At 48.5% G+C, this 27,357-nt stretch overlaps 1 protein-coding gene across 1 annotated transcript in view; it reads right to left on the reverse strand.

Moving 5' to 3' along the window:
• LOC134048140 (hydrocephalus-inducing protein homolog) overlaps positions 1–27,357 on the reverse strand; it is a 70,742-nt gene extending 43,385 nt beyond the window's left edge. Inside the window, exons 1-14 of the mRNA XM_062499739.1 lie at positions 26,842–27,357; positions 23,794–23,913; positions 21,693–21,812; positions 19,179–19,313; positions 17,577–17,779; positions 14,292–14,420; positions 12,767–12,961; positions 9,663–9,855; positions 8,462–8,561; positions 7,141–7,259; positions 5,736–5,959; positions 3,894–3,961; positions 1,441–1,673; positions 549–649 (exon numbers count right to left, since the gene is read on the reverse strand). Of these exons, the coding sequence (XP_062355723.1) occupies positions 549–649; positions 1,441–1,673; positions 3,894–3,961; positions 5,736–5,959; positions 7,141–7,259; positions 8,462–8,561; positions 9,663–9,855; positions 12,767–12,961; positions 14,292–14,420; positions 17,577–17,779; positions 19,179–19,313; positions 21,693–21,812; positions 23,794–23,913; positions 26,842–27,357 (2,456 nt within the window). The remainder of the gene's footprint in view (positions 1–548; positions 650–1,440; positions 1,674–3,893; positions 3,962–5,735; positions 5,960–7,140; positions 7,260–8,461; positions 8,562–9,662; positions 9,856–12,766; positions 12,962–14,291; positions 14,421–17,576; positions 17,780–19,178; positions 19,314–21,692; positions 21,813–23,793; positions 23,914–26,841) is intronic.

Raw genomic sequence — 27,357 nt, forward strand, 5'->3', positions numbered from 1 at the left:
TGCAGCAAGAACAACTTTTGGTTTTAGTCTGAGAACATTAACGCTCAAAATGGGAAGCAGAGGCAAGGAGAAAAACAAGAGCTGACCGGCCACATCAAGGGCTTTTTTCCCCTCATAAGATAATGCTCTCATCACTCTTGCTCTGAGCCACTTCCCACTGTCACGTGCCCTCATTAACAGAACCAGGCCCTGACTCTCAGCAAGCTGCTTGGTGTGTCCCAAACCAATGTGGGTTGGTTACAACCCAGCACGACTCCACCTCTTGCAGAAAGGGGGAAAGGAGGCCCTTGGGAAATTTGTTCCACCTCAAGCACCAAAAACCAGGCCAACAAATCACATCATTCCTGGTCCCTTTAGAAAAAGGCCCAGGACCATGCTGGGCTGTGAGCAGGGGTGCTTTTCAGCACAGGCTGCTTTCCAAGCACTGCTGTTCTCTCATCCGGCTGGGCAGAACATGAGGTCATTAAACAACACTTCTCCTTGGCAGCTCCAGCCAGCAAACCCTGGTCAAGGCAGCGTGCTGGGGGAGGCCAGGGAAGTGCTGGTACCTGGCCATGATGGTCACTGATGCCACTCCATTGCCAATACCCTCCAGGTCCACCAGCATTCTCCGGTAGAATTCCATCATGGTGTTGGAACACAGGGTCACCTGGTGGAAGAGAAGAACAGTAAATTCTTCCTTACAAAAGCTCATTACCCACATGTTATATCCTCCAGTTTTTGTTTCATGGTAAGAGAGGATTTTGCCTTAATTCTTCTGCTGGTCCATGTGTAGAACACAGTCTTCTGGAGTAACAAAAGCCTTCTGGCAATACCAGATTTGTTAAACATACCTTGCTATCAGGACATAGGTCAGCTAAATCAAAACATTAGACAAAGTTCTACACACCACTGTCTTCAAATTAAGAGGCCAATCTGACTACAATGACATAAATGCAGAGGAAATCTGCTGACTTGAACAGACTGAGTTCAGCTTTACAGCAGGAAGCTGAGGGAAAAGTGTGGCCCAGCAGGTGCTGGGCAGTTCATGGCTGCAGAGTTTTTTGTCTCCACTGGAGATCCCTGCGGTGAACACAAATCATTCTGCTCCCCAGGAGAAGAGAAATGAAACCAAGAACAAAAGCAAACTGCTTTATACAATGACATTTCTCTAACAGCCACCTTGTGTCCTCATCCTTCCTCTGCCCACTTGCAATCAAAGAAATTGCTCTCAAAAACACAAGAACAGCATCACTACTTGACCATCGGGTACATGATTTCAGCTTGTGATTTTGGAAGTGAAACAGGTCTCCTCGAGGAATATGCCGAGTCAGCCAGCTAACAGAGGCCTCACGCCAGTGCACATCTCTCCCTCACACGATGCTCAAAGCTGGCAGCAGAGCTAGAGCCCTCCCACACTGCAGTGAACCTTCAGCCCCACCGGCTGCACTCTTCCCATACCTCGATATCCTGGTGTCCCTGGGGAAGGATGGTCCCTTGGCTGGGATTCATTGTAAACTCTCTTGGCTCCACATAAAAATGAATTCCATGCTTCCAGGATGGGTCATTATGCTTGTGTATTTGATCAAAGCTGCTAACAGCAGGCTGAGTGCCATCGTCAGACATGCGGAGCTTGAACCTCAGGGACACTGGGGAGGGGTTAGTGAGGCGACAGGTCATGGTGTAGGGAAAGCCTAGGAAAAGGACACAAATATCCATTTAGGCAGCAATTATGTCACGACTCTTGGTGGGAATATCCTGGTAGAAGTGTGATTGGAGTTTAGCTCTTTATTATCTGAACTACAGCTCACTGAGAAGCTGCATGAGAAATGAATCATCACTTAGTTCCCTTTGACACTGATTCCAGACTGCAGCCTTTCAAATGCCCACTCTTAGTCCCGCTGAACACTTCTGCAAGCTTCTCTCTTTCTGATGGGGAGGAGCTCCCTCACCTGCCCCAAACCAGCACCAGTTATCTCTCACTGATCAGTGTGTACCCACACTGAGCATTTACTCTGAAAATTCAAGCTGTAAAATTCCCTGTTACATCTGCCAACACTCCCACTGCTTTCAAGACACATAAACACTGAATTGTCATTGAGAAGAAGCTACAGTAAAAGAAAGTGAGGATGGAATCAGGAACTACAACATGATGCAAAGCACCCTAATGCAGGTTTTCTCTGCAGGATCCTTAAGGCATCTCTTGGTTTGGGCCAAACAGACTGAGCACATGACAGCTCAGAGCCCACTAAACTGCAGGCAAACCCAAGCCTTGCTTTGAGATTAGCAATTAGTAACCATTTCCCATCTCACCCAAAAAACCCAGATATCACACCCGTGTTGCTCACACCCGTGTTGCTCATTGTGATTGCTGCCTGCAAGGGTTTACCCCACTTTAGCTGTGAGATTTCCTTTCCATGCTGGAAAGCCAGAGATACAGCCATGCATGGTGAGGATGTCCTGCAGAACACAGGCACCAGCCACAACCTGCTCTGCAGTGGATATATGGTTTGGCTGGCCAGCTCTGTGTGGAGGAGACTTCTTCCTGGGCCTGCTCACCAAGAGTCATTTGAAAACAGATGGGGAGGAAAAGCCAACTGCAGGCACAGCCCAGGGCTTCTCCACGCTCATCGACAGTGATCAGTGCCAGCTCCAGCAGTGACTCCAGCAGGGAGGCAAGAGAGGCACAAAAAGGACAAACACAGATGTCAAAACCTCAAATGAGACTGAGGTCACCACATGCAGACAACAATCAGCAGTTCAAAAAACTCAAAAGATACAACAGCTGCCTTCAGCTGAAGAAAACTTAGGAATGAAATGGGATTAAGCAGGACCAATCTCCTGTTACAGAACAGTATTTCTACCTGATGCCTTTCTTACTTCATTTATTCAAAAGGCAGCTTAACAAGTGCCTCAGTGGTGATGCAGGGTGGGGAAGAAGCAGCTTGGGAAAGGCAATTGGTTTTCTCAGAAAGTTCATGAACTTCATTGCTGTGGGTTTAGGCTTCGTAGTGAATTTCCCCCTTGGTCTGGGAAGGGGATAGGGGTTTGGGGGGTTTTGGCTGGGGGGGGGGGGGGGGGGTGGGTTTTTCTGTTCAGGGTTTTTTGGGAGTTATGGCATGATGCCATGGGCAGTTGTGAAGTGGGACCTGAGGTTTTGCAGGGAGCAGACCTTTCCTTCCTTCCACTCGGGGATGGAGAAGCTCGGCCGTGTGGTGCTGTGGGAGGTTGAGTGCTTGTCCCCAGCACTTCACTAGGCTGCAGCTCAGCACCATCATCAAACTCGCCTGCCTTCCCTGCTTCTGCCTGCTGCTGTTTGGCACTGCTGAGATCCCCTGCTGCCCATGAGTTTGCAGAAGGAGTGATTTCCCTCCCTCCCTTCCTCCCTTCCCTGCCCTCCCTGCCGGTGCCAGCTGGGAGGGGATTACTGCCCTGCCAGAGGCCACAGCTCCTCCTGCCTGTGATCATAACCACACCAAAGGGCAAAAACAGTACTTTTTCCGGGTTGGAAACTTCAGTTATTGTCTTGTTCTATGTGTTGTCCTTATATATTCTAGTAAAGAACTGTTATTCCTTTTCCCATATTTTTGCCTGGAAGCCCTGGAATTTCAAAAGTATAGTAATTTGGAGGGAGGGGGTCATCTTCCCATTCAGGAAGATCCCCACCTTCCTTGGCAGACATCTGTCTTTTAAACCAGGACAGAGATACCAAAAAATAATGCCTTTCTATTCCTTGGTACTATTTGATCTCACAATGGCAAAATGCTACCAGAGGCAGCAGCAGCCCTCGAGTTCACACCCTGAAGAGGCTGCTGCAGTGGCAGAACGTGAGTGAAGGATGCCTTCACATTCAAGCGTTCCACTTTGGAATGCACAGATCCCTCATGCTGTGTCTAAGCCCAGGGAACACTCACCAAAGGAAATGTCACCGAAGTCGAGCTCATCGACGTTGAAGTGTACAGTCGGTTCACAGACATGTCCCCTGCGATGAGGAGGAAATGGCTTGGTTAAAGGCAATTGCAAAGTGTCTGGTTTGGGGGCATAAAACCTAATCAGGGGCACTGTGGGTTTCAGATCAACACACCACCATGTGTCATGTGGACAGGAGGCAGCTAAAGCCCAAGTGGCTAGCAGCCACAGCCACGGATGCGGCTTTGGGCACAGGGCAGGCAGGAAAAGTGCCCAAGTTGCTGGTGGTCCCATGAAGGACCCTGAGCACAAACCCAGACATGGCTCCATGCCTCAGTTTCCCCATCTGTAATATGATGGACATAAAAGTGTCCCCACAAACTTCTGTAACCAGAGTTTTGAGATATGAAGCCAGGGGAGCCCCAAACCTCCTCTGAAAAGAGCAGCAACAGTGGACAGATGGATCCTAGAGGAAAGGACCAGCTTGTCACCAGTGCACCAGCTAGCACAGTCAAGAGCAATAGCTTAAACAGCCGAACATGGATGTTCTGAATCTACCACACCATCTCACCTATCCATGAACTCAGCAGACAGGCTCCAAAAGTCACCAACATCCACTCAAGTCAGCACTTGAAGCTGCACAGCACTCGAGTTTATTTCATGGTTGATGCCAATCAATGCCCACTCAGCCTTTTGGTTAAAAATCAAGGACCAGTGAACTGTGCCTCCTATTGTGTTCACTGGACTGCCACTGGCTCTGCTCTACACATCTCAACAGGACACACTTGCCCTTGCTCAAGGAGAAAGCTGCTTATGCCATAACATCCCATGACTAGTTTGGGGGAGGGACAGACAAAAATCAATTATTTGACGGTGGAAGGTTCCATCTTAATTTCCAATATAAAAAAGCAGCACTCTTCCTACAAAAACAAAGTCAGCACAATTGTTTCCCTACCATGGGAAGGCCTACTCACCACTTTTCTCTTGCTAAGTAATAACTTTCTTGTTCTTTTTTATCCGTCTCCCTTATCTTATTGGTATAATTGACTGCAGATTGCTTTCATTCTTTACTGCCTTGATCCAGGGTCTCCCAACAGCAACAGCCTAGCTCAAAAGCTCCAGAGCACCAGCTTTCCTGCTTACACTACATCATCCTACCAGCACATGGCTCAGGCTAGCAGGGACAAGCCTTCATGCTGCTGTGGTCCTGAGGACTGAGCTCTGCCTCCCCTGTTATCACCCCTTCTCCCTTTTGCTGGGCCAGGATTATCTCACAATGGCACCAGCCCACGGGATGATGCCCACATCCTTGGGACAGTTCCTGCTGCACGGTTCCCTGCCTCCCACATCAGCCTTTTCCTGGCTGTGGAAAGAAGGTACCAGAGCACTCTGCACAGGAGCTGGGAGCACAGCTTGTCCCCCACACCATAGCCATGAGAGGTGAGGTGAGGTGAGGTTGCTGCTGCCCATTTGGGATGGATTGTTAAGGAGAGTTTTTAAAACCATTGCTGCTGGTGCCAAATCACCCAGGCTGGCCCATTTCCAAAGCCCTGGGGCCTTGCTGGGTGTTCAGGTGGGACATCCCAGAGCAGTACTGCCCAAAGCTGATCCATCCCACTGCCTGCCACAGCCTAAGCAGGAGACATCCCTACAGGGAGTAGTCACTCCAGCTCCCAGGTAGCCACACAGGGCAGCAGGCACCCCCACATTAAAGGGATGCCAGAACCAGAGCCAAGATTAAGACCTCAGGCAATGCCTTTTTTCTCTGCTCCACCACAAAATGAGGTAGGTGGGGGATGTCCCAGAGTCAGCTACAGATGGGCCCAGTAAGCTCCCAAAGTCCTTACTTGATTGTCAGGATTGCAGGCGTAGGAGATCCAGCCACACTGAACTGGAATTCTTCCTCAAACCTCCCCAGTACAGTGGCACTGAAGGAGATTTGGATGGTCTGGATCCCACCTGGTGCAATGATGCCCTCCTCAGGTGCAAACTTGAAGCAGTAGCCCACGGTTGAGGTTGAGGGGATATAGGTGAAGGGAGCATCAACAGCTGCATGGTTAATCAGTTTCACCTGCAGCAGCAGAAAAGCAAAATGGAAATACATGTGCAATCTTCCCTTCGTGTGAATTATTGTCTAATGACATGATTAACACCCAGAAAAAGCAGCAGAAGATGCTTTGTGCTGCTGAATGTCAGAAATAAAAAAAAAAAAAAATACAACAGGACGAGTTCTGCCTTTGGGTTTTCATGCAAAGCAGTGGTAACTCCACATAACCAGAGTCACTCTGGGGCTATCCCATGGACACAGAGCAGTCCACCTCTGGTCAGCATCAGCAAGCTCATTCAGACCTGGCCCTGAGAGCAGCATGGGGTGATTGCAGCTGCACAGTGACTCACCACAGAGCTGCTGCTGCTGGCCCAGTTAGCACAACTCCAGCAGTACCATCTACTCATTCACCTTGTCCCATATCATGAAAACAATACATTGAAAATGAGGCATCAAAATGCATAGACAGCACCATCTTTTGGTAGGAAAGATCAGAATGTCTTTCCCTTCCACAGCCAAGCTTTGAAAGTGTCTGGCATGATGTAGTGCCTCATTTTCTACCTCTTTCAGTTGCTCTCTCTGATTTTATTTTTTAACAAACTTGACACTATTGCAGGGGAAGCAAATAGGTAGAAAAATCCTTTGCTTTATTCCTAGGAACACTCTTCTCTTTCCAGAGCCAGAGATGCACCAAGGCTGAAGTATAGTGAAGGACTGGTCAGCAAGGGAAGAACTCCCAAGCCCTTTGTAAGGGCCAGTACTGAGCCAGCAGGCTGGATGACTTTCCTGTCACTTCCAGGAATAAGCAGGAGACACTTGACTGAAAACTGTTTGCAATGGACCGAAGCTCAAACGTAGCCAGTTTATTCCAGCTGCTTCTGAACATCTCAGTACAAAGGTGCCTTGTGTCTGGAGCTGCCACAAAAGCCTCTGAACGTGCAGCTTTTTGACCCAGTGTTGGTTTCATATGCCAGGGGGTTGTTTTTCAGGAAGCCTCTCAGCTGATCCCCAAGGAAGGCTGCCCAACAGCAGGAACTGGGGTTTCATGAACAACAGACACACCTTCCTGACCCCCCCCCAGATTTGACCAGTACATCAAATATTCCCTGCTCACAACTGCCCAGGTTGCCAGGTATTCCACAGGTCCACCAGGTTTGCTGCTGCCTCAGGAGCCATCAGGATCCATCCCAAGCCCTGCTGCTCACCTCATAGACGTGGGGGGTGTCGACTAAAATCTTCCCAACGTTCAGTGTATGATAGCTGAATTCAACCAAAAGTTCTTGGCCTTCCCCTCTGAGGCGCAGGGGCAGCCTGCTCTCTCGGCCTGGGGAGAAATGTCCATTTCAGTACAATAATTCTCTCTGTTATTCTGTGTTTTCCAGGCTGCCTTACTGCTAGTCCCAGACTCTGAGCTGCATGGGACCAGCTCCTGATGTTCCAGGAGAAGATACGGACCCTTCCCTCAGGATATCTCTGACTTCCAATTTCTAAGCCATTCCTTGGGCTGATTTCCAATTTTAGCCACCAGTTTGAGTTTAAAACATCTTTGATGTCTTGTGACAGGCCAAGTAGTAATGGGTATAAATTGAAAGAAAGGAAATTTAGGTTAGATGTTAGGAAGAAATTTTTTACTGTGAGGGGGGTGAGACACTGGAGCGGGTTCCCCAGGGGAGCTGTGGAGGTTCCAGCCCAAAGTATTCAAAGCCAGGCTGGATGGGGCTTGGATCTACCTGGTCTAGTGGGAGGTGTCCCTGCCCATGGTAAGGGCCTTGACACTAGAGAATATTTAAGGTCCATTCCATCCTTAATATATTATGATTCTATGGTTTCATTCCCATTCACTTAGAGGAGCTTTGAAATCCATTCAATGAAGGCATAAAGCTCATAAAGAGTTTGGCAATTGCCCAACTACCTGGCCCAGTAGCACATGACTTTGTTGCCGAAGTCCTCAACTTCTGAAACTCAGTACCATGTTCTATTTCCACAGAGCTGCAAGGTGACAATTCTCACACAGGGAGAGAAGAAGCTGCTGGCCAAGGGTGGTCCTTCTACCAACACCCTGGGCTCAGCAGGACTCGGCCACCTCTGGTCTGCTGGTGTCTGGGCAGTGGGATGTGATCCAGGGGCAGGGAGCACATTTCTAACTCAGCTCCTACTGCCTGATGATGGATCCATGTCAAATGGACCCATCCTGGAGGTCAGTGGTCTAGAGGGGCTTAGCGCTGGTTCACTAAAGCTGTTCTGCTCTGTAGCTCTTTGGCCTTTGTGGAAATGCTGGCAAAGACATGGCATGAAAACGTCTCCCTGTACTGCCTGGCTTGTTCTGGGATCAGTAATCCAGACACAGGTGTTCTGAGCCCTGGCCTTGCACGAGAGACTCCCTGGAAGCTGCAGGGCCAGTGGGAATGTGCCAGCTCTGCCTTGCTGAGCAGGGACTCTTCCCAGCAGTTACAGGGGAGCCCAGTGGGCTCAGGCTTGCACCATGGCTTCACTGTGGGTCAGACAAGCAGGGGAAAGGAGCTGTACCTGAGATGTTGCAGTAAGCCACACTTCGATACTCCAGTGCTTCTAGAGGTTTAAAGGTCACCTTGATTTTGGCGCAACAGTTCGGCCCAATTTCTCCCTCCTAAGGCACAAAGAGACAGCAAAACGTTAATCTTCAAACTTCACATTTCTTGTTTTCAACCTCAGTCCTGTAAACCCTTATTTAGAGCATCAATGATGAATGAACAACACAAGGAGCCCAAGGAAACACTCCAAACCCAGCTCAGCACACTGCTGGAAGCTCTTCATGCTCAGCTGATCAGCTCCCACTCTCCACAGCAATCCTACTGCTCTGACACAAGCTCTTGGTCACATCATGCTGCTGTCAGCTACAGCAGTGTGGAACTGCCATTGTGCAGTGGTGGCTCTTCTCAAGAAGAGACCAAGATCCCCTTCCTTGGAAATAAAAATAGTAGTTTAATGTGTTTTGAAAGAAAGCAGAGGTTGAGATTATTCTAGGGTTTACTCCAAGATGAGAAGGGATTTTGCACTGTGCAGACACCAGGCATTCATCACGTCTCACAATACCAATACTCAGAATCAGGGCTCTGGTTGATGGGAGGAGGTGGGGGTTTGCTTGCATAGACAGAAAATAAAAGGTCTACTGTCCCTGTGTGCAAGAGAACTCAAAAGGCCCATTTAAACCTTCCAGCCTTGAGTCCAGGCTCACAGATGACACTGGAAGGGAGACTCAGAAATAGTGCAAGTCATGGATGCAGGAAGGGATTGGCATTTCTAGGATTAACCTAGGGCTGAATTTGGCCTCCTTTTTCCAGCAAACCATTGCATGCTTCAGGTCAAGATGTGAACTGGCAGAGCTCCAACACCCTCTGCTAAACCCTGCACACCACATACAGGGGAGCCCCTACCTACACAAACTGGTCCCTGTGGACAGTGCAAGGACACTCACTGAAGTGCCCTTGAGCTGGAGCTCTGACAGCAGAGCTCAGCTTTGTCAGGCTCCCAGCCCTGCCTTGAGCCTGCAGGGCAGAAATGCTTTTAGCAGCGAACTCTGCAGCAGCACCAGAGACTTGATGTCTTTCTTCCCAGCACATGGAGCCAGCTGAGGATCTGCTGAGTGAGTACATTGGCATCCAGGAGGATGGGGAGGGTGGGTGGGTGGAGGAAGAGGAGGAGAAGGAGGAGAAAGAGGAGGAAAATTAGGTTCTCAGCTATCACTTACCATTGGCTCAATGGAAAAAATGTCATCAGAGAACAGCATGGGGTCTTCTTGCACCTTTGCCATCTTCTCCTGGACCATATGGCTCATGAGGGCAGCTTTATCTTCACAATAGCCCTTCTTCTGCTCTATTTTTTTATCCTCCATGAAGCTTTCCAGCCACAGCTCATTCCATGGCCGCAGAAAATAGCACTTCCTGCAGCCACAGGGAGAGACAAAACCAGCAGATCATTTAATAAACCACATATTTGCAGACAGAAGTGTGAGTGCAGAAGGGCAAAGCACTTGGGGAGGAGCAGCAGCAGCTCCCCAGCAAGCACTGACCCCAAGCCATGGAGGGTCCTAAATGGATCAGAGGACAACTCGTTCACTGGCACAGCAGGTAGTTTTACTCCACGTTTGCAAGCTCAGGAGAGTTTTGGAAAGCCAGCATCCCTCAGAAGAACCTCCTGCCTCAAAGCCTCTGCCAAAACTGAGGGAGAATCCACCAGGCACCTCAACTGGCTTTTCCTACCCCTGAGCTGCTCAGGGAAGGCAGATAAAGATCACAGAGCACCCACTGCAGGACTTCCCTGGGAAGGGGAGACAACGCTGGGTTGCAGCTACGTGTTACCAGCATCACTCTTTGTTTCTTCCATTTTGGACCTGGCCTGTTCCCTACTCTGTCTTTCACAAGATCATCCCAGAGCAATTCCAAAGGAAATCGATTAATTCAGACACCGAACCCCTTCAGTGACATTCAAGGTTTTATATGGATGAAAACAGACGCTCTGAGAGGGGGAAGGACTTTGTTGTGCAAGAGGGAGACAGCAAACTCCTGGAGAGATCCTTTCATTATCTCAGAGCTTTTTGAGTTCCCATCCCAGTGCATGGTGGTAGATATGTCCTAAGAGGGAAAGGATCCTGCACTATCTCCTCTCATGAAAACAACCTCTCTGCTCTGAGATCTCAAAAGCTTCTCTGACAGCAGTACAGTGGCCTTGGAGATAAAACCATCCCTAAGACTGGAAGTAAGGAAGAATAAAATGTCCTGGTGACAGTCTAGAACACAAATTGGCATGAAAACAGATGTAATTGGAAAAAAACCCACAAAACCAAAACCAGGTTGAAGTTTACTCTGGGAAAACCTAGTTGCTTCAGAGGGAAATGTGGATCACCTGGGGTCCAGGCTGAGGCAAGCAAGTGGGAAAAAATGGAAATAAACAACCCAGGGAAGTAGCCAGAGAAGGTAATGGGATTTTCTTTTAACACAGAGAGCTTGTATGGAAGTCAGACACTGTGTAAGTTGATAGAGAAGAGTGGAAAACCAAGAAGCCCAGGGCACTAAAGGACCCTTTTGCCAGCCATTCAGGTGGGGAAGGGTCCATCTCCTGGTCCTTTGCAAGTGATTTAAAATGGCTCTGGGGAGTGCAAGCGACCTGGGACCTGGCTCAAAGAAAGCTGGGGCTTGCCATGGCAATTTGGGCATGGCAGTTTTAGGCATGGCAGTTTTTTGGCATGGCAGTTTAGGCATGATAGTTTTTACATGGCAGTTTTGGCATGGCAGTTTGCACAGCGCTGTTTCAGTTTCTGCACTGCAGTTCACGCAAGCAAGCTGAGCAGAAAGAGTGCAGCCATCAACCCTTCTTGTGTAGTGGGTTATGTCTTTTGACTGGCTGTGAGGTGATTGCCTTAATTTTCTTTCTTCTTTTTGTTTTTTTTTTTCCTCCCCAGCAATGTTTTACAAATGATCAAAATCCATTGCTGCTGCTGCCAGCAAGAGTGTACTAACTCAAACAGAACCCCCCAGGAAGGACTCAGCTGTCCAGCCCCTGGCTGCAAGGAGGGTCTGAGCCTGGTGTTAATATCAGAGGATAGTGCAAAAGACACCTGCGTGCAGTGTCAGCAGGTGAATGATCTGCTCTGTCTGGTGGCGGAGCTTAAGGAGGAAGTGCAAAGGCTGAGGAGCATCAGGGAGAGTGAAACAGAAATTAGCTGGTGGAGTTACACCCTTCCAACCCTGAGAGAAGCTCAGCAGGAGTCAGAGGAGCCTTGCCCTTCTTGCAATCAGGCAGAAGGAAGAGACCTAGGAGACAGTGGGGAATGGAAATGGCTCTCTACTGGAGAGGTAATAAAATTCCATCCTGACCCCTATCATCTACCCAGTGCCCTGACAGAATAGGTATGAGGCCCTGCATCCAGAGGGTCAGGCAAATGACATTAAAGAAAAAATTCTGTCTGGAGAGTGCCTCAGTTGCACTTTGTCTGTCAGACAGATCACAGCCTCAAGTATTAAGAAGAAAAGAAGGGTAGTGGTAGTGGGTGACTCCCCTGTAAGGGGAACTAAGGGCCCTGTGTATTGACCAGATCCATTCCACAGGGAAGTCTGCTGCCTCCCTGGGACCCAGGTACTGGATATCAGCAGGAGATTCCCTAAGAACTAATGAACTTCATCTGCTCACCACTATCTGGTGTACAGTGGCTGTGAAATAATAGAGTTCTCAATATTCAGTGAAACAAGGAGGGGCATCAACTAAACTTCCACTCTGGACTTCTGGAGGGCAGACTTCAGCCTGTTCAAGAGACGGGTTTGGAGAGTACCTTGAGAAACAGCCCTTAAAAGCAAAGGGGTCCAGGAAGGATAGACATACTTCAAGAAAGAAGTCTTGAAGGCACAGGAACAGACTGTCCCTGTGTGCTGAAAGATAAGTTGACAGGGAACACAACCAGCCTGGATGGGGGCAAGGGACTTTTGAAGGAACTAAGGAGAAAAAAAAATAGGTGGGTGTATCACCTTTGGAAAGAGGGGCTGGCAACTCAGGAAATGTTTAAGGATGTTGCCAGGTCATGTAGGAAGAAGATTAGAGAGGCAAAATCCCAATTAGAACTTCAGGAAATCCAGTCATTGCAATCAACCTTTCCTTCCCAAAATGCTATCCTTAGCTGGAGTATAAATGGAACTGGAATGCTGAGTGCTGAGCTCCTGAAGCCCAAGACACACATCCTAATGCCAGGGATAGTTTACTTGGCCTAAACCATTCAAAAACACCAACACCCCCCTGAGGCCATGTTAGTTTTAGTCTTGGCCCATGTATCTCACTTGAAAGAAATGCATCTTTCAAACCAACCTTCTCTTCTCTTCATTCTCATCTTCCTCAGTAGGAAAAGTCTTCCACTGGAAGTGGGCTGTGATGTTACTCCTGTTTTCGATGAACACGGTTGTGTAGCTTGATGTGGTGATGAAAGTGTTCTCAACCTCCACGGAATTGGTGCTCAACCCAACGTTGACATCTACAGCTTCTCCGTGAAGTTTTGTGTAGATGCTTTTTTCACCTGGAACAAAGCAAAGAGGAGTCTTTGCTCAGCTCAGTTGCTGATGGAAGCACAAGGAGCAGAACAAACCACAGGTTGCAGAAGGAAGTGTCACAGTTTTTAGCTGAATGAGTTAAAATGGATGGATCAGTACATTTATCGCATCCTGACAGCTCTGCGTTTATAGCATGAGGATGTCCTGGGCACCTCCTCAAACACCTTATTTCTCACTGTGTTGATAGAGGTTTGGCCCCAAGGTGACAGTACGTACAGGAGATTGGGCAGATGTGCTCAGGTGACCCACTCAGATCACCAGGATTTCTGCATCAAAGCCCTCCACGTGATGCTGAGGAGCCTTGTTCAGTCCTGCCTTGCCCAGGGTCTCCCCTGGGCATCCCACGAGACTCCTGTCTCTCCTGATCCCTTGGACCCCTTGCTGCTGACAAGCAAATATGCCTGGGGGCATGTAGGCAGAAAAAGGAGGCCCAGAGGAACCAGTGAAGTGACAGCCCACAGCAGGAGGGGACACAGATGAGGAAACACAACCAGCCCGGCTCTGCAAGATGACAAACCTCTACAAAATGAACACCATGAAAATCACCATCATCATCTCCCTGTCCAAACCCACAGCCACATCAGTCTTGAAATATTTTGTATTGCTCTGATCTCAAAAACCAAGCTGGAGCATTTCAAATTAAATAAAAAGGAGACAAAAAAAAGATTACTAAGAACAGAGCAGCTTCTATATTAAGACTGAATGGGATTTCTCAGTCTATAAATCAAATGGGAGATAGATACGAGAGGTTTGCAACAGCATGAATTGCCTGGGAAAAGGGGATGAGGAAAAAAATTGTCTTGATTTATCACCAAACAGGAACTCGAGGGCCTGGAAACGTTATTAGACAGAAACTAAATATATGTGTAGAGGGCAACACAGAAAAAGGGTCTGTAACAAGCCAATGGAGAAGCAGCATACGGGACAGAGGTGTGCAAGAAATACATTGCATTGGAGAGACTGTGCTGGAGACTTCACACCTCACATACAGCACTGCCCAACAATAAAATAATTTAACTGCACCCAGGCATAGCCACACAATAGTGGAGAATCAGGGTTCCTCCTTCCTCCACTCAGCAACTCCCAGCAAAACAGGATTCCAAAAATCTTTGCCCTGTTAAGAGAGGATCCACTTTATCAACCCCCTAAACACCAATGAGTTCTCAAGATTTCTTTGGGGTAAAGCTGTAACAGGGGTGGTGGTACAACTAGAGAGAATCGAGGGGGATGGGACAACAGGGAGTGATGGTGGAGAACTGTCCCGTGCCCCATGCAGTGCCCAGCACTCACCTGTGTTGCAGCACACTACCAGGGACCCGGAATGGTCACCGACCGTCAGCGGGTGAAATCCCACTGTCACCTGCATGGTGTCACCAGCGGCCAGAGTTCCCCTGTCTGGAACCACGCAGAAAGGACTGCAACACAAAGACAGGGATCAGGACTCAGGGCCACATCTGGGGATGATACTCCTTCTGCAGTGCAGGTCACTTCAGCTCACTTGGGCAATCAGGGAGCAGACAGATCACAGTCAACAGAAGACAGACAGAACAGACAGGATCAGGAACAGCTACTGACCCACTTCTGAGGAGATCCAGCCCTCAGAAGATCCTGTGGGATAAAATGACCTCATCTCCCCCATACTCTGCACCCAGCCCTCTGCAATGAGACTCAAGGGTCCAATTGCCAGCAATCCCATCAGAGAATGGTTTGTGAAAAGCACAGAGAAGGTTACGAGCTATTTGCATGCACAACTTGACACCGACTGCCTCAGGAATTTCCCTTTTCCTGCTGCCTATAAACCTCATCTCAAGAGATGCAAATGTTAGGGCACTACCTGTCCTGTGAGATTACAGCCTAGGAATCAGACAAGGAGAAGGAACTTTTCCTTGAAGAGCAAGGAATAGTTTCTGTTGAATTTGCAGTGTGATTCTTTGGTTTATTTTACCTTGAAGACATCCCAATTTAGCCTAAAAAGAGCACATTTTATCATCATTTCAATGAAAGTTGCTCTAAGAAAAGGAGCAATCAAAACTCTGAAAAAGTGCAAATGCAGATTAGAGCAATACAGTGACATGGAAACAAGACCCAAAAGGAGGATGCCATTTACAGTGTGAAGGATACAATCAGAGCTAAATGCAGCAGTGTTAGCAGGAGCACATCAGGAAGCAGAACAGGAGGTTTCTGTGTATTTACCAGCAATGCAGTCTGGGACTCTAGGTTGTCATCCAGGCTGGTAACTGTTTGTTTGGCCCACGAGACAAACTCTGTGCAATGTGTTGGAAATAATTATGCAGATATGTTGGTGCACTTTGGATTTAACAGGAGCAATCAGGATTGGTCACCAGGTCAACAGCTCTTGCCTGACAAACACAAGACTCTATATTTTGACGCTCAGGGACAGCTCAGGTGAAATGTGCTTCTGCCCAGCAGCTACTGGGCTTTGTGCTCTTCTGCAGCCCCACTGAGGAAACAAAAGTTCCTGGCCTCGGTGATTTGTTGGTGGTCAATCTGTCACTTAAGAGTGTGTTCTGGGGAGTTTGGTGATGCATGCATCACATGCAAAAATAAGGAGAACATCTGGCACGCTGAACTTTATTCATGTGGGCAGTGACAGCTGATGAACTTGCTTCAGGTTGTGCTTATTAAGGACCTATTGCTGCAGTTATGGGCCTGAGCTGTTCCCATTACCACCAGTGAGAACATCACTACTGGCTGAGGGAGAAGCCTTGGGCCAGCACTGTTCATGTGCTGGAAGAGAGACTTTGGAAAGAGGGGAGGGAAGACAAGACCCCACCAGCCCCAGAGCTGGATTACTGTACGTGCTCCTGCATCTGCCCCAGGAGTGATGCCAAGACTGCTGCAGGTCTCTGCTGGGGCTTGGTGTGGGCAAGGCACAGGACATATTCTTTTGCCAGAACAGAGAAGCTGCCAGTTAAGGGAATCCCTGGCCACTCTTCAGCCATCCATTCCATTCCATTCCATTCCATTCCATTCCATTCCATTCCATTCCATTCCATTCCATTCCATTCCATTCCATTCCATTCCATTCCATTCCATTCCATCCCCAGTCCTGCCCCATGTTACATGCCCTCAGATGGCAGGATGGGAATAACAATCCTGGGGGTGACTTCAAGGGTTGCCTGAGAAGGAGGGGATCTTCTTATTTTCAAATGATCAAGAGAAGAGGATACAGCCAAGTTCAGGACTCAGTTGTCAGGACTGAAAAACTGAGTGCAAATCAGCCCCTGCAACTCCTACATCCCACCCCAGGCTGTACCCAGCAGACTCCCCTGTTAGTGCTGTAGCAGTCATCTCTCACATAGACCTGGCTCCCCAAGACCCAAGGACACAAGCTCTGCAGTTAAACTTAACTCATCTGAATTTCAGCCAACATCACTAAGCTGAGCCTGTTCCCTGAGCCCACAGATAGAAGAGCTGTGAAGAAGACATCCTGACACTCTACCAACCAGAAGAAAACCACTAGCAATAGATGGGGCTGACAGGCTAAATTTTTGGCTTTTATCTGCTGACTGTGAGCTGTTCCTTAACATAGTCTTATCCTGTTAGATCTACCCTTTCAGTGAATCACTACTGCACCCAACAGGCAGAAAAGATAAGGTATGGAGGGGGTTTCAATAGGTCGTTTTCTTCTGCTTTTTAACTAGGTCCATTTTTATGCTTGTTTTCTTGTATGGCATCTAAAGACAGATTCAGATCTCCCAATGGAACCTTGCAATCCCCAGACACCAGTCTTGCTTTGAACAGTGTTTCTGCTCAGATGATTTCCAGAGGTCCCCTCCAGCAAAAGTCATTCTATAATTTTATCTTCTGAATCAGTCCAAATGCTTTTCACATATTCACTAAATATCTCCTATTTCCTATACACCTGTGCATGTACCTATGGGCATGTGGTATATTGATAGACATGAGAGGAGCTTGCCCTTTATTAAAGTTCCCAATGAAGAATTCAGGATCTTTGAGCAAACATTTAACACAAACCAAAATGAAAAATCAGCAGAAACACAGAAACTTCAGAGTGTTTAAAAAGAAATCTCAATGAAAGGGGGCATGACCTTATTCAGAGATTGAAATCATCTGTTTGAAATTTTAAACTGGCTTGCAAAGGTTTGTCATAGAACAGAAGAGTTGACTGATGCCCTCAGCTGACAAGGGAAATCAGATCAGCTTTTAGTGACAGGACCTGCACTGGCTGCCTGCAACACAGCTCATGTTGGGCATTTGATGCAGGGACCACAGGAAAGCCACGTGCCTGTGGTCTCCCAGAGAACAGGTCTGTTTGGCTGACAGTGCTGAGTAACCATTTCAGAAGTTGATTGTGCCCAGGAGAGTGCAAGCCAGCTACTAACATGTTCCAGCAGCCTCCAGGAAATTTGGGACACACAAAGCTCAAAGGCTGCATCCTGCATAAAACATGAGAAGCACCAGCAAACCCCACATGTCCAACCAGGGCTGCAGGGCAGCAGCTCCCATGCTCTGGTTCTTTTGTTGCTCTTTACCAGCTCTGCTATCACCCACAGGTGTTTTGCACAAGGACAGATGAGCTGCCTCACCTCTGGGTGCTCAGCTGGTAATGAGCTTCCACGTTACCAACATTGCGAACCAGCAGAGTCTTCTGGCTGCTGTACTTGACTGGGCACTCTGAGAAGTCCAGCTGGTCAGGGAAGTCCAGGAGGATAGCTTGGGCAGCAATGGCCCGAATTGGCACAACTATCCTGTCCCTTGCAGTGAGACAGATGAGTTCGTGGGAATAATCCTGCAGGAAAAGAAACTGTCTCAGCACAGGGCATTTAGTGCCATCCCCATGGCAGAAAAAAACAAAAACAACAGTTCCTATAATCCTTCAAGGGCATCAATTTACCTATTCCACTACAAAATGAACACTAAGTTGTACTAAACTGTCACATTTTAAAGGCACCAGTGCACTTTGCAAAACCTATCTCTTGTGTCACTTGGGTCATACAGAGAACTGCCCTAGGCTACTGTAATTTTTATTCTAAATTTTAATGATGTTAAATAATTCCTAAATCCCTTCTAAGGAACACGGAGCTAGGGAACACAGGACATTCCTCTTTAGGTTTCTATCCCCGCTATTTGAGAGTAGGATAAAGTGTTAAACTGACTCTAAGCAGCAAAAGGAAGATGAGAAAACAGCTGTATCCAAAGAACTCCTGCACCTCTGGCCTGATGTAGAAACATCACTTGGCTCAGAACTCCACTCTAACTTTGCCTCTCCAACCAAGTCAGGAGAAGAACAGTGTTAAGAGGTAGCAGGATGCTGTTGGAAAGAGCCTCTCTTTTTTTCCCTCCTCCCTTCCATGCCATGTCCTAAACCCTTCTGCATGAACAAGCCTCCAGATCACAGCGCTGAGATCAGACTTGCCAGGGCCTCAGCACTGGTATTCAAACCTCCACACAAAAGCATGCTTGGCATGGAATGGGTTCCAGTTAACAGAGCAACCACAGTGACAGGCATGAAGACACAGCCACAGCAGTGTCACCGCCACAGGCTCTGGGGTCACAGGTCTGCCTGCAGGTTGTACCTGTGCTACACGAGCTCTTTCAGGCAGGTGTCCAAGTCCCCTGCAGCTCAGCAACCTGCTGCTGACTAAGGGCCCCTAGAGCTCAGTGTGCCTGTGCCAGGCTGGGCTCACAGGAATAGCACATGCTCTGGCCTGGCCTTGCAGCTGTGTCATGGTCATTTGTGCTCTGGGACAGCACAGCTGCAAGACTGGAGAACAGAGGGTGTGAAAAAGCACCATCTTTGCTCCAGCCCAGGGTGAGGCAGGGAAGCCGTTTCCAGTCAGGAAGGAGGAAAGCTCTCTGACCTCTTTGTTCCGCTACTGTTTTCCATATAATTAAACCCTTTCCACTGTACCAAGAGATGGCTGAACATCTATCAACACCCCTCTGCTATTTTCAGACTGCTCCCTGTGCATCTTCCCTCGGGAATGCTCAGCAATGTGCAAGGAGGGCAGGCAGAGCCCGTCAGGCCTGGCTGCAGTGCCTGACAGCACATGCCAAGGTGTGACTGGCTGCAGGCTGCCTGTCCCCAGCCTGGAGCCAAGCTCACAGCATGGAGTGGGCCGTACCCAGAGTGCAGGGAAAACAATGGCATTGGAGATAATTCTGTGTTTTGGCTCCTCCAGTCTCACCTTGGTCTCGTCGGGGGTGAAGCGGATGCGCACATGGGAAGATGTGCCTGGTGGGATGATGTGGTATGCATCATTGGGGCACAACAGCTCGAAATAAGGTGATCTCTCCATGTAGACCTGCACCAGCTGAGGAAACTGCAGGAAAGACATAAAATGATGTTTTTGCCACTTGTGGAAACAGGACAAGAGGAGACCTGTCCGTGCCCTGGTGACATCCTTCCCTGACCCCTTTTCCAAAGCACTTGCAGCTGTGGAGGTACAGGCACATAATTCACAAGGGTGAACTTGAATCCCTTCTGTCTGGGTGCAGCATTTTGGCCAGGGGCAGTAGGGCAATGCCTGGTGGGAAGGAAGGGCCGAGCAGGTCAGCACCAACAGGATGGAGACAGAGCTCCTGAAGCAAGTGATCTGCATCTTCAACAAGGCCAAAATACCTGCTGGCTTCTGCCTGCACACAGCCATGCTGTCGTGTTCCAGAGGGGGGATGTGCTACTGGAAAGCAAAACAGCACATTATTCTGGGGGAAGGAAGAAATTCTCTTCTAGTAGATCAGGTTTGGGTAAGGCATTTCTGGGGATATGGCCATGCAGGCAGACCAGCAAGAGAAGAGACCAAACACTGTGGTCTTACTGGGAATAAAAGCAAACCTGAAAAGCAAAAGAAGGAACACAGCAAGACAATCCCTAAAACAAGGAGCTGGCAAAGAGAATTTAAATGGGCAATGAAGCAGCAAGGAATAATCATAAGACAATGAGAGCAATCAGTTTGCCTAAAGTGACAAAAACACAGACAGGCTGTCCCTATCGACTATGGGCTTCAAAGGCATTTTCTGTCTGGAGGAGCACTGGTTCACAGTGTGGTTCCAGTATTAAAAGCCAGTCTTGGCTCTCTGGGGGTTCTTGCTGCCTGTGCAGGCAGGCTGGGCTGCTGGGCATTCCTGCCTGCAGCCAGGAGGACAGGTTCTACCCTTTGGGATACACAGACACAGCAAACATGCATTTTCCAGCACACAGATATCAACCTCTGAGCACCAACATGCTCTCAAAAAGTCTAACCCAGATGATTTTGACTCTCTTCTGTCTTCCCACTGGACCACTCTTGGCACAAGCCTCATTTAAGAAAATGTTTCCACTACTGAAATTCAAATGGTCTCAGTTTCTCAGTTTTCCTCTTTACAGTGGAACACAACTGCTGACATTTTTCAGCCTTTTCCCTCTCAACTATCTTGGGAAACTGCAAAACAATCACAATTTCTTCAGGTGAAGATGAAAACCTCCAGGAGCACATGGCTTTGGATGTGCTGTGGTTTCTCCAAAGGAAAAGCAGAGTACCATGTTGTTTTTGGAAAACCTGAGCAGAGCTGGATGAAGCTTAGCAGGAGCCTGAAGTGGCACCTAAAGGCCTCCTGCTGCCTCTGCTACATCAGTCTGATTCCAGGGCTGTTTCAGAACACATTTCCTGCAGTGCCAATGCCATTAACGGTAAGTGATTCCAGCATAAAGTGGAGAAGACTCAGCCTCTTAGCTTTGACTGTGAGCTGCACAAAGGAAGCCAAACAGGCTGACAGAGGCAGAGAGTCCTCCTAGGAACCCAGATTAGCCAAGGAGACACAGGATGTGGTATACACTCAAGATGAAGCATGCAAGCAGGTAAAAACTGTACAGTTCTAAACATCCCTATCAATGCAGAGCTTTCAAGAGGACACTCCTTTGGGATAGATATCATCAACTGTGGAGGCCCTGGAGCCTGCCCAAGAGTCAGCAATTTCCATGTTCTGGAGAGAAAGGCCCTAAGTTGTGAGAGGGACGTTAGAGCATGGAGAACAACTTCTCCCCACAGTCCTTTGCAGTTTTATGTTAATGCATCCCAGTTGTATTTCCCTGGCTGGCCCACTGGCCTTCTCCACCTCTTTTCCCCTCCCCTCATATGCTCCCTGGAATGTTCTCCCTTCCCAGCTTACCCATTGGCCCCATTTTGCTGCAATGTCCCACCCCCTTTTACCCTACTGACTATCACACTTTGTCCCACCTTTGTACCACCCCTGAGCCCTCAGCCCACTGGCCCTGATGTTCTGCTCTGCCCCCTCATTCCCCATATTTAAACCTGGATGTTTCACTGCCTTAGCCCCTGAGCCCTTCACCTGTGCTGGAATAAATCTGCCTTGTGGAACCCTGCACAAAGACGCTTCCTGTCTCTCCTTTGTCTGTTGCATGAGTTATCCAGCAGGTGTGATTCTTCCCCCATGAATAAGCCTGTGCCACTGAAGTGACTCTATTCCACTACTGGAGATGCCTTCAGAAAGTTGCAGTACCTCGCCATCGCCCACTGCAACAATCAACCATCAAAGTATGCCAAAATTCCCCAGGAAGATTCCCACCATCTTGCAGAACAAAGGTGCTGAGACATTTTCTTCTGGATGTGCTGCAGCAGACAACTCACTTTGCTGTACACTATGGGAATTACACCACTCTCCTCTTTCAGCACAGTGTTAAAGCTCCACGTCCCAGCACTTACCTTGTCCTTGTTTATGAGAGACAGTACCACGTCCGAGACCTTATGAGCGACGAATTTCTGAAATACCATCTCTGGTGGGGAAACCTGAATAAAGGTCTCTTTCGGGGCAACTGGCAACAACTGGAGGCAAGAGAGAGCAGGGAGAGGTTCAGCTGCTGGGAGGAAGGTTCATGAAGGAGAATTTTACACTGATCCCCACTGAAGTACACACTCTGGGTGTGCCCAGGACACACTGGGGAAACAGTAGCTCACCCACCTCCACTCTGAACTGATCAAGAGCTGCTGGGCCACATAGAGCAGGCTCAAGCCAAGCTGCTCTTTTGGCATGTATTTCTCCAGGTTTCCTCTCCAGAATGCCAGGCAGCACTTACCTAACACACAGCTCTGTGCCCATGTGATCACACAGGTCTGGGGCACTGACTGAGCACTCATGGAGTAAGTAAAACCCAGGAATTTAGATCAGGCTCCATGGGAAACAATTTTGGGATGTCCTTTACTCTGAGACAGGGAAACCAAGGCCCACACAACTGCAACTATCTTTTTTGATCTAGAACTTAGACATCATTAAATACAGAACAGTACCAGAGGAGATGTGAGAGATGAGGTGAAATTTTGCTGAAGCAAAAAGGTTATTGAGTTCAAGAATGAAAAATTTTGGTTTTCTGTGTTGTTTTGATTGTTTGTTCAGGTTGGTTTGTTGGGTGTTGCGGTGAGCTGGGAGAGGGATGGGCTTGAAGACCTGACCAAATGGAAGTAGGATGAGAGGGGAGGGGACAGAAAAGCTGTCAGTCGGGAGAGAATGTGAGTTCCCCAGTACCCATCCAATGGCAAAGGAGACAGGGACTGCCCCAGCTGGGTATAAAGGGTATAGAACGATTGCCATTTTCCTTGAGGGTGTGTTTGTCTCAGGGGAGAGGGAGACACACCTGGCTCAGCTGAATCATTACTAATAAACAGTTTTCTTTTGCTTCTATGCTTTTGTTCCCTTTTAATTGAATTTAAGCGTTAGTACATTTCTAACAGAGGTAAAGGCAAAAATAAAGTAACACAGAAGTTGGGAAAAAGACAAATAAGGTGAATGCTGAATGAGAAATAAGGTTCACTTCTTTTCTAAGCAACTTGGGTAAGAGTAAAAGTGGTTTCTTGTAATCTATTATTGCTATCTTATTTAATACCAATGTGGCACATCTGGAATGCCACAACAGCAGCAAATGCTTCTGGAGCAGACATAGCTTTGAGAAAACTCTCCCCTGCTTTGTCTGCCTTCTCCAGCCACACTGCTGTCAGTGCAGAGACACAAGCAGGTCTCCTGTGTGCCTTCACAGCAGACACAATCTGCTGAAGGGAGTGGCTGCAGCACACTTTTCCCTTAGTTGTGCCCCTCTCTGAGGTGCTCCTAAGGCCCCTCTCCAGGGCAATCCTTAACCCATGTATTACATGCCTCTTGCTGCCAATTTCCTGCTCAACAGCCCACCTTGGTCACCTACCTGTTTGGACAGTGCTTTATACTGAGCCAGTCCTGCAAGAAAGGCAGCTTTAAACACACCTCTCTATGTAGGCACTGATCCAGATAAAGCACATCCATCGCCTCTGCCCAGGGGGAGTCCCCTGTACATCTGACAGCCTGCAAAATCAAACACCCCATCAGGGTCCCAACACATTGTTCCAACCCAAAACATTAACACATTAAGTTTTGTTAAATCTGAAGGAATTACTGCAGGTCCTCGGCCTTCAAAGGCCAACACTGCCACTCTGGAGGGAATCCTATGACCCCAAGCATTTGATGGTGACCACACCAAAGCAAGAGGTGGCTATTTCAGCAGGAGAATGGCAAATGGCAATTTTGTGTCTTTGTGTCCCCAGCCTTCCCCCCTTTGTTTTAGCAATGGCAGCTACACTCCAGCAAACCCCAGCAGCTTCAGCAGAGGTTATTTGTGTTGGCTTAGTGCAGATCAGGACTCCAAGTCCCCCACTTCCAGCAGTTTGCAATGACAGCAGGACCTGGACACTGAGGTATTTTGCTGGAGACAAGCCTGTCACAAGCACACACCCTCTTCAAACTTTGCATCAAACAGAATAGAAAAGAGCAGGAAAAGGCTACCTTTTGATCAGTCTTAGCCACATCCACCAATGGGTGAATTTTGGGCAGAAAACTCCCTCCAGTACTGGCATGCTCCTTCCTCTTGAAAAACTCCTCCTTTAGTAAGGTAGAGGGGGTCAGCTGAAAGGCGAAAAAAACACCAGCTAGAGCCTGAGAAATGCCCTTGTTCCTAGAGGCTTTTCTTGGTCACTTGCTACTAATGAATAATTTGCGATCTCATCACCTAGGACAGTTCTGCAAGCCCTGGCAGTTACCTGCTGAAATACTTAGCATCAGCAAATTCAGCATCCAGAGTGCAATGCTCCAACATACTTCAACCACATGGCTCTGTGCCATTAGCTTCTCTGTGATTAGATGTGACATGTTTGGGGATTTCTGCTCTTTGGGCACCTGTTTCCTCTTTTGTGTCATTGGACTGAGGCAGTGACCTTTTCAGAGAGTGGGGAGGAGCTCTCAGAACTCCCCTAACTCCATCCCTGCACAACACTCAAAACTCACAGCAAGGAGAGAACACCGCTGGGTGAGTCCAAGAGACACAAGAAAGCAAAGTTGTACCAAGAGGGAGGTGCACAGGAATGTGTCCAAGTTTTAGTTCTCTCTGTTAATCAGCACTTGTGTTCTCCTGCTTGGCTCACAGACCCCTCCACAGAAGAAACCAAAAGGATCTCCTTGACACAGCCTCAGCAGTGGGGCATCTTCAGTCAAGACAGCTCCAGACAGCCAAGGGACCTCTGTGGCCCTGACTCCTCCTCTGCTGTCTGCAGGGCTGGATCTGTGTCCCACACAGGAGATGAGCGAGACCAGCTGGTGTGGAACCTATTCTAGCTGGGACCAGCTGTGCCTCTCAAGGCTTTGGGCAGAGTTTGAGCTTTCCCCCCCCCTCCCTTCACATGCCCAGGAGCAGGTTGGTCAGAGCAGCACAGGTGAGTGTCCAGCTTGGCAGAAGGAATTACTGTGACAAAGGGAAAGGGAAAAAAGCACACGCTTGGGGCTTCACCTTTACACTGGCTGAACCCGGATTTACTTGACCACAGTGGCACAGCCAGGCAGGATGCTGGACTGTCCCTGAAGCAACACTCAGTGTTCCCTACTGCACCAGGACAGCCCCCAGCCACAGGAACACGGCACAGAGAGGTGGGGAGGGGTTCTGCAGCTTCACAGTGCTGCTGCACAACAGGCAGGGCAGGGAGAGGAGGGACATGAGGGGGGTTTCCAGCCTCAACACAGCTCCAGTGGGTACTTACAGTAATAGACTTCAATCTTTCCCTGGACAGAAGACGAGGTGTCGATGTCTTTTTCGGGGATGCAGAAGCCATTGTGGAGGCAGGATGTCGCAGATGAACGACAATGCCTCAACAAAACTGGAAGGAGCAACAATGAAACTCAGAAAACCCAGAACACAATTCATGGCAGACTCAAAGGATATACTGGTGCTAAAATTTTTGTATTATTTGAAAGTAGCTAAGTGCTTGTTTGGCATAAGTAACTAGTATTGTTAGGCCTCTAGTTGGACTTTATTTTAACTATATGACTATGTTGTGCAATTCAAAGATGGATCATACTGAAACCTGGAGCTAAAAATCTGAACATTAATGACAGGACAGACAAAACTGTAGCTTGAATATTACTTTAAAATAGCAAGAGCGGACCTCCTCTTATGTTAAACACCCCCTGCTCTCTCAGCTGCTCCTCACAGGACTTGTGAGAGACTGGAATGTTATGGCTAATGGCTTAAATATTGTTATAAAATACTTTTTGCTTTAGGTGACAAAACTGTATAAAGCAGCTGTGACCACCAAAGCCCACCCCTCACTGAAAATGCCTCCTGACTGGAACTTTGGACTGTGAGTTAAGCTGCCTAAGGGAACTTAAGCCAAGATAAAGGTGACACTATTGTCCTATTATTTCAGGTCTGGGGAGACCTAAACAAGGCTGAGGGAGAAAAATGCATCTAAAACAAAGCCAAACCCAGCAGCTGTCCTGAAAATCAGCTCTGAGTTTGTGGGGGGGGGGGGGAAGTCATAGCCACAGGCTCCTCTGCTGAGGCCAGGTTTGCACACAAACCTCCCATCAAGAGAGGGAGAAGGAGGAAATTTTGGGTGTGGTGTAACCTCTGGCAATAGGCAGTGGACACCCATCCTCCCTCACACAAACTGGCTTGGCTCTAAAACTCCCCACTCCCACGAGACCACATCCAGAGGACGTTCCCACGGGGGCAGCTGAGGGGGTGTCATAGCCCACCAAAGTGCCCCCAGACCCACGCCTGAGGCCTTGCACCAGATGACTGCATGGGATGCAAAGTAACACAACAGATCTGAAAATCCAGAGCCCAGCTCATGGCAGACTTGAGATATACTAGTTCTAAAGATTTTGTATTATTTGATAGTAGCAGAAGACACTTGCCCCTCCTCAGGTAGATACCTGGGCAGTCCCATATTGCCCAAGTCTGTATTAATCCATTGGAGTCTTGTGTTTTGTGAGACTTCACCATGGAAAAGACCAGAACATTTAATGGTATGTCAGTGGGATCCACGGAAGGGTGATATTTTCTACTTAATCTGTTTCTATCACTCTCTTTCTCCTTCCCTTCCCAATCCCCACCTCCATCCCCAACCCCCTCTTTTTCCATTTCTTTCTCTCTCTCTTCCTCACATTTACTGTTACATAAAATTCAGACTATTTACTTTGGCATACGGTCTCATTTGCACCTTAATTCAGAGGCAACTCCTTAATAACTTTGATAGCCAGATCATAACAACCCACTGAAACTTGAACAGAACTCATCCACCTTTAAGCAGTTTAAGTAATCACTACAGGGAAAAGAATGTAGAGATTAGTATACTTAGGAAAGGTTGGATTTCTTCAGTGAAAATAAAGCCCAATCAGTAGACCACATATTGCTCATTCACTCAGCCACTGTTCAGTTACATGCCACTGAACTGCTGCACCCCAAGACTGGCATTATCACATCCTGTATTTCCCTTCGGCATTCTTTTTCAGAGCACAGATGTGACAAAACCAAAAAGTACAATTTTAGTCAATCTTTACCTTCAAATGGAATTCGGGACTCCCTCGCAGAGAGCAAAGCTCTGCAAGTTCATTATTCCCTCGCAGAAACCAAACTGCGAGTTCAGTTCTCGCCCTCAGAGACCAAAGCTCTGACAACAATTCACTTGGCCACTGGCGCAGTGTGGCCGCCCGCACACGCTCAGGCTGCGACCAGCGGGCCAGGAGCGCGTTCAGCGGGTGCTGAGGCCACAAAGCCGCCGCAGCCGCAGCGGCCGCGTTTGCGGTTACCGGGCAACCGCGGCACCCGACAGGCGCGGCGGAGCCGGCCGGGCCTCGCTCCCTCCTTCGGTCCCGTCTCGTTCCCCCCCTCGATCCCCGCCTGTTCCAGCCTTGGTGCCCCTCGGTCCCCGGGCCGAGCGGGAGCGATCCGCTCCGGGGCCCGGAACGTGACGGGCACGGCGGCAGCGCTCGGTACCGCCAGAGCCTCGCACCCAGCTCCGCGCCGCCCGTCAGAACGGGAAAACCCAGGGTCTCAACAGTTTGTGTTCGGCGCAT

This window comes from Cinclus cinclus, chromosome 11, assembly GCF_963662255.1.
Source record: "Cinclus cinclus chromosome 11, bCinCin1.1, whole genome shotgun sequence".
In the NCBI taxonomy this organism is placed as follows: Eukaryota; Metazoa; Chordata; class Aves; order Passeriformes; family Cinclidae; genus Cinclus; species Cinclus cinclus.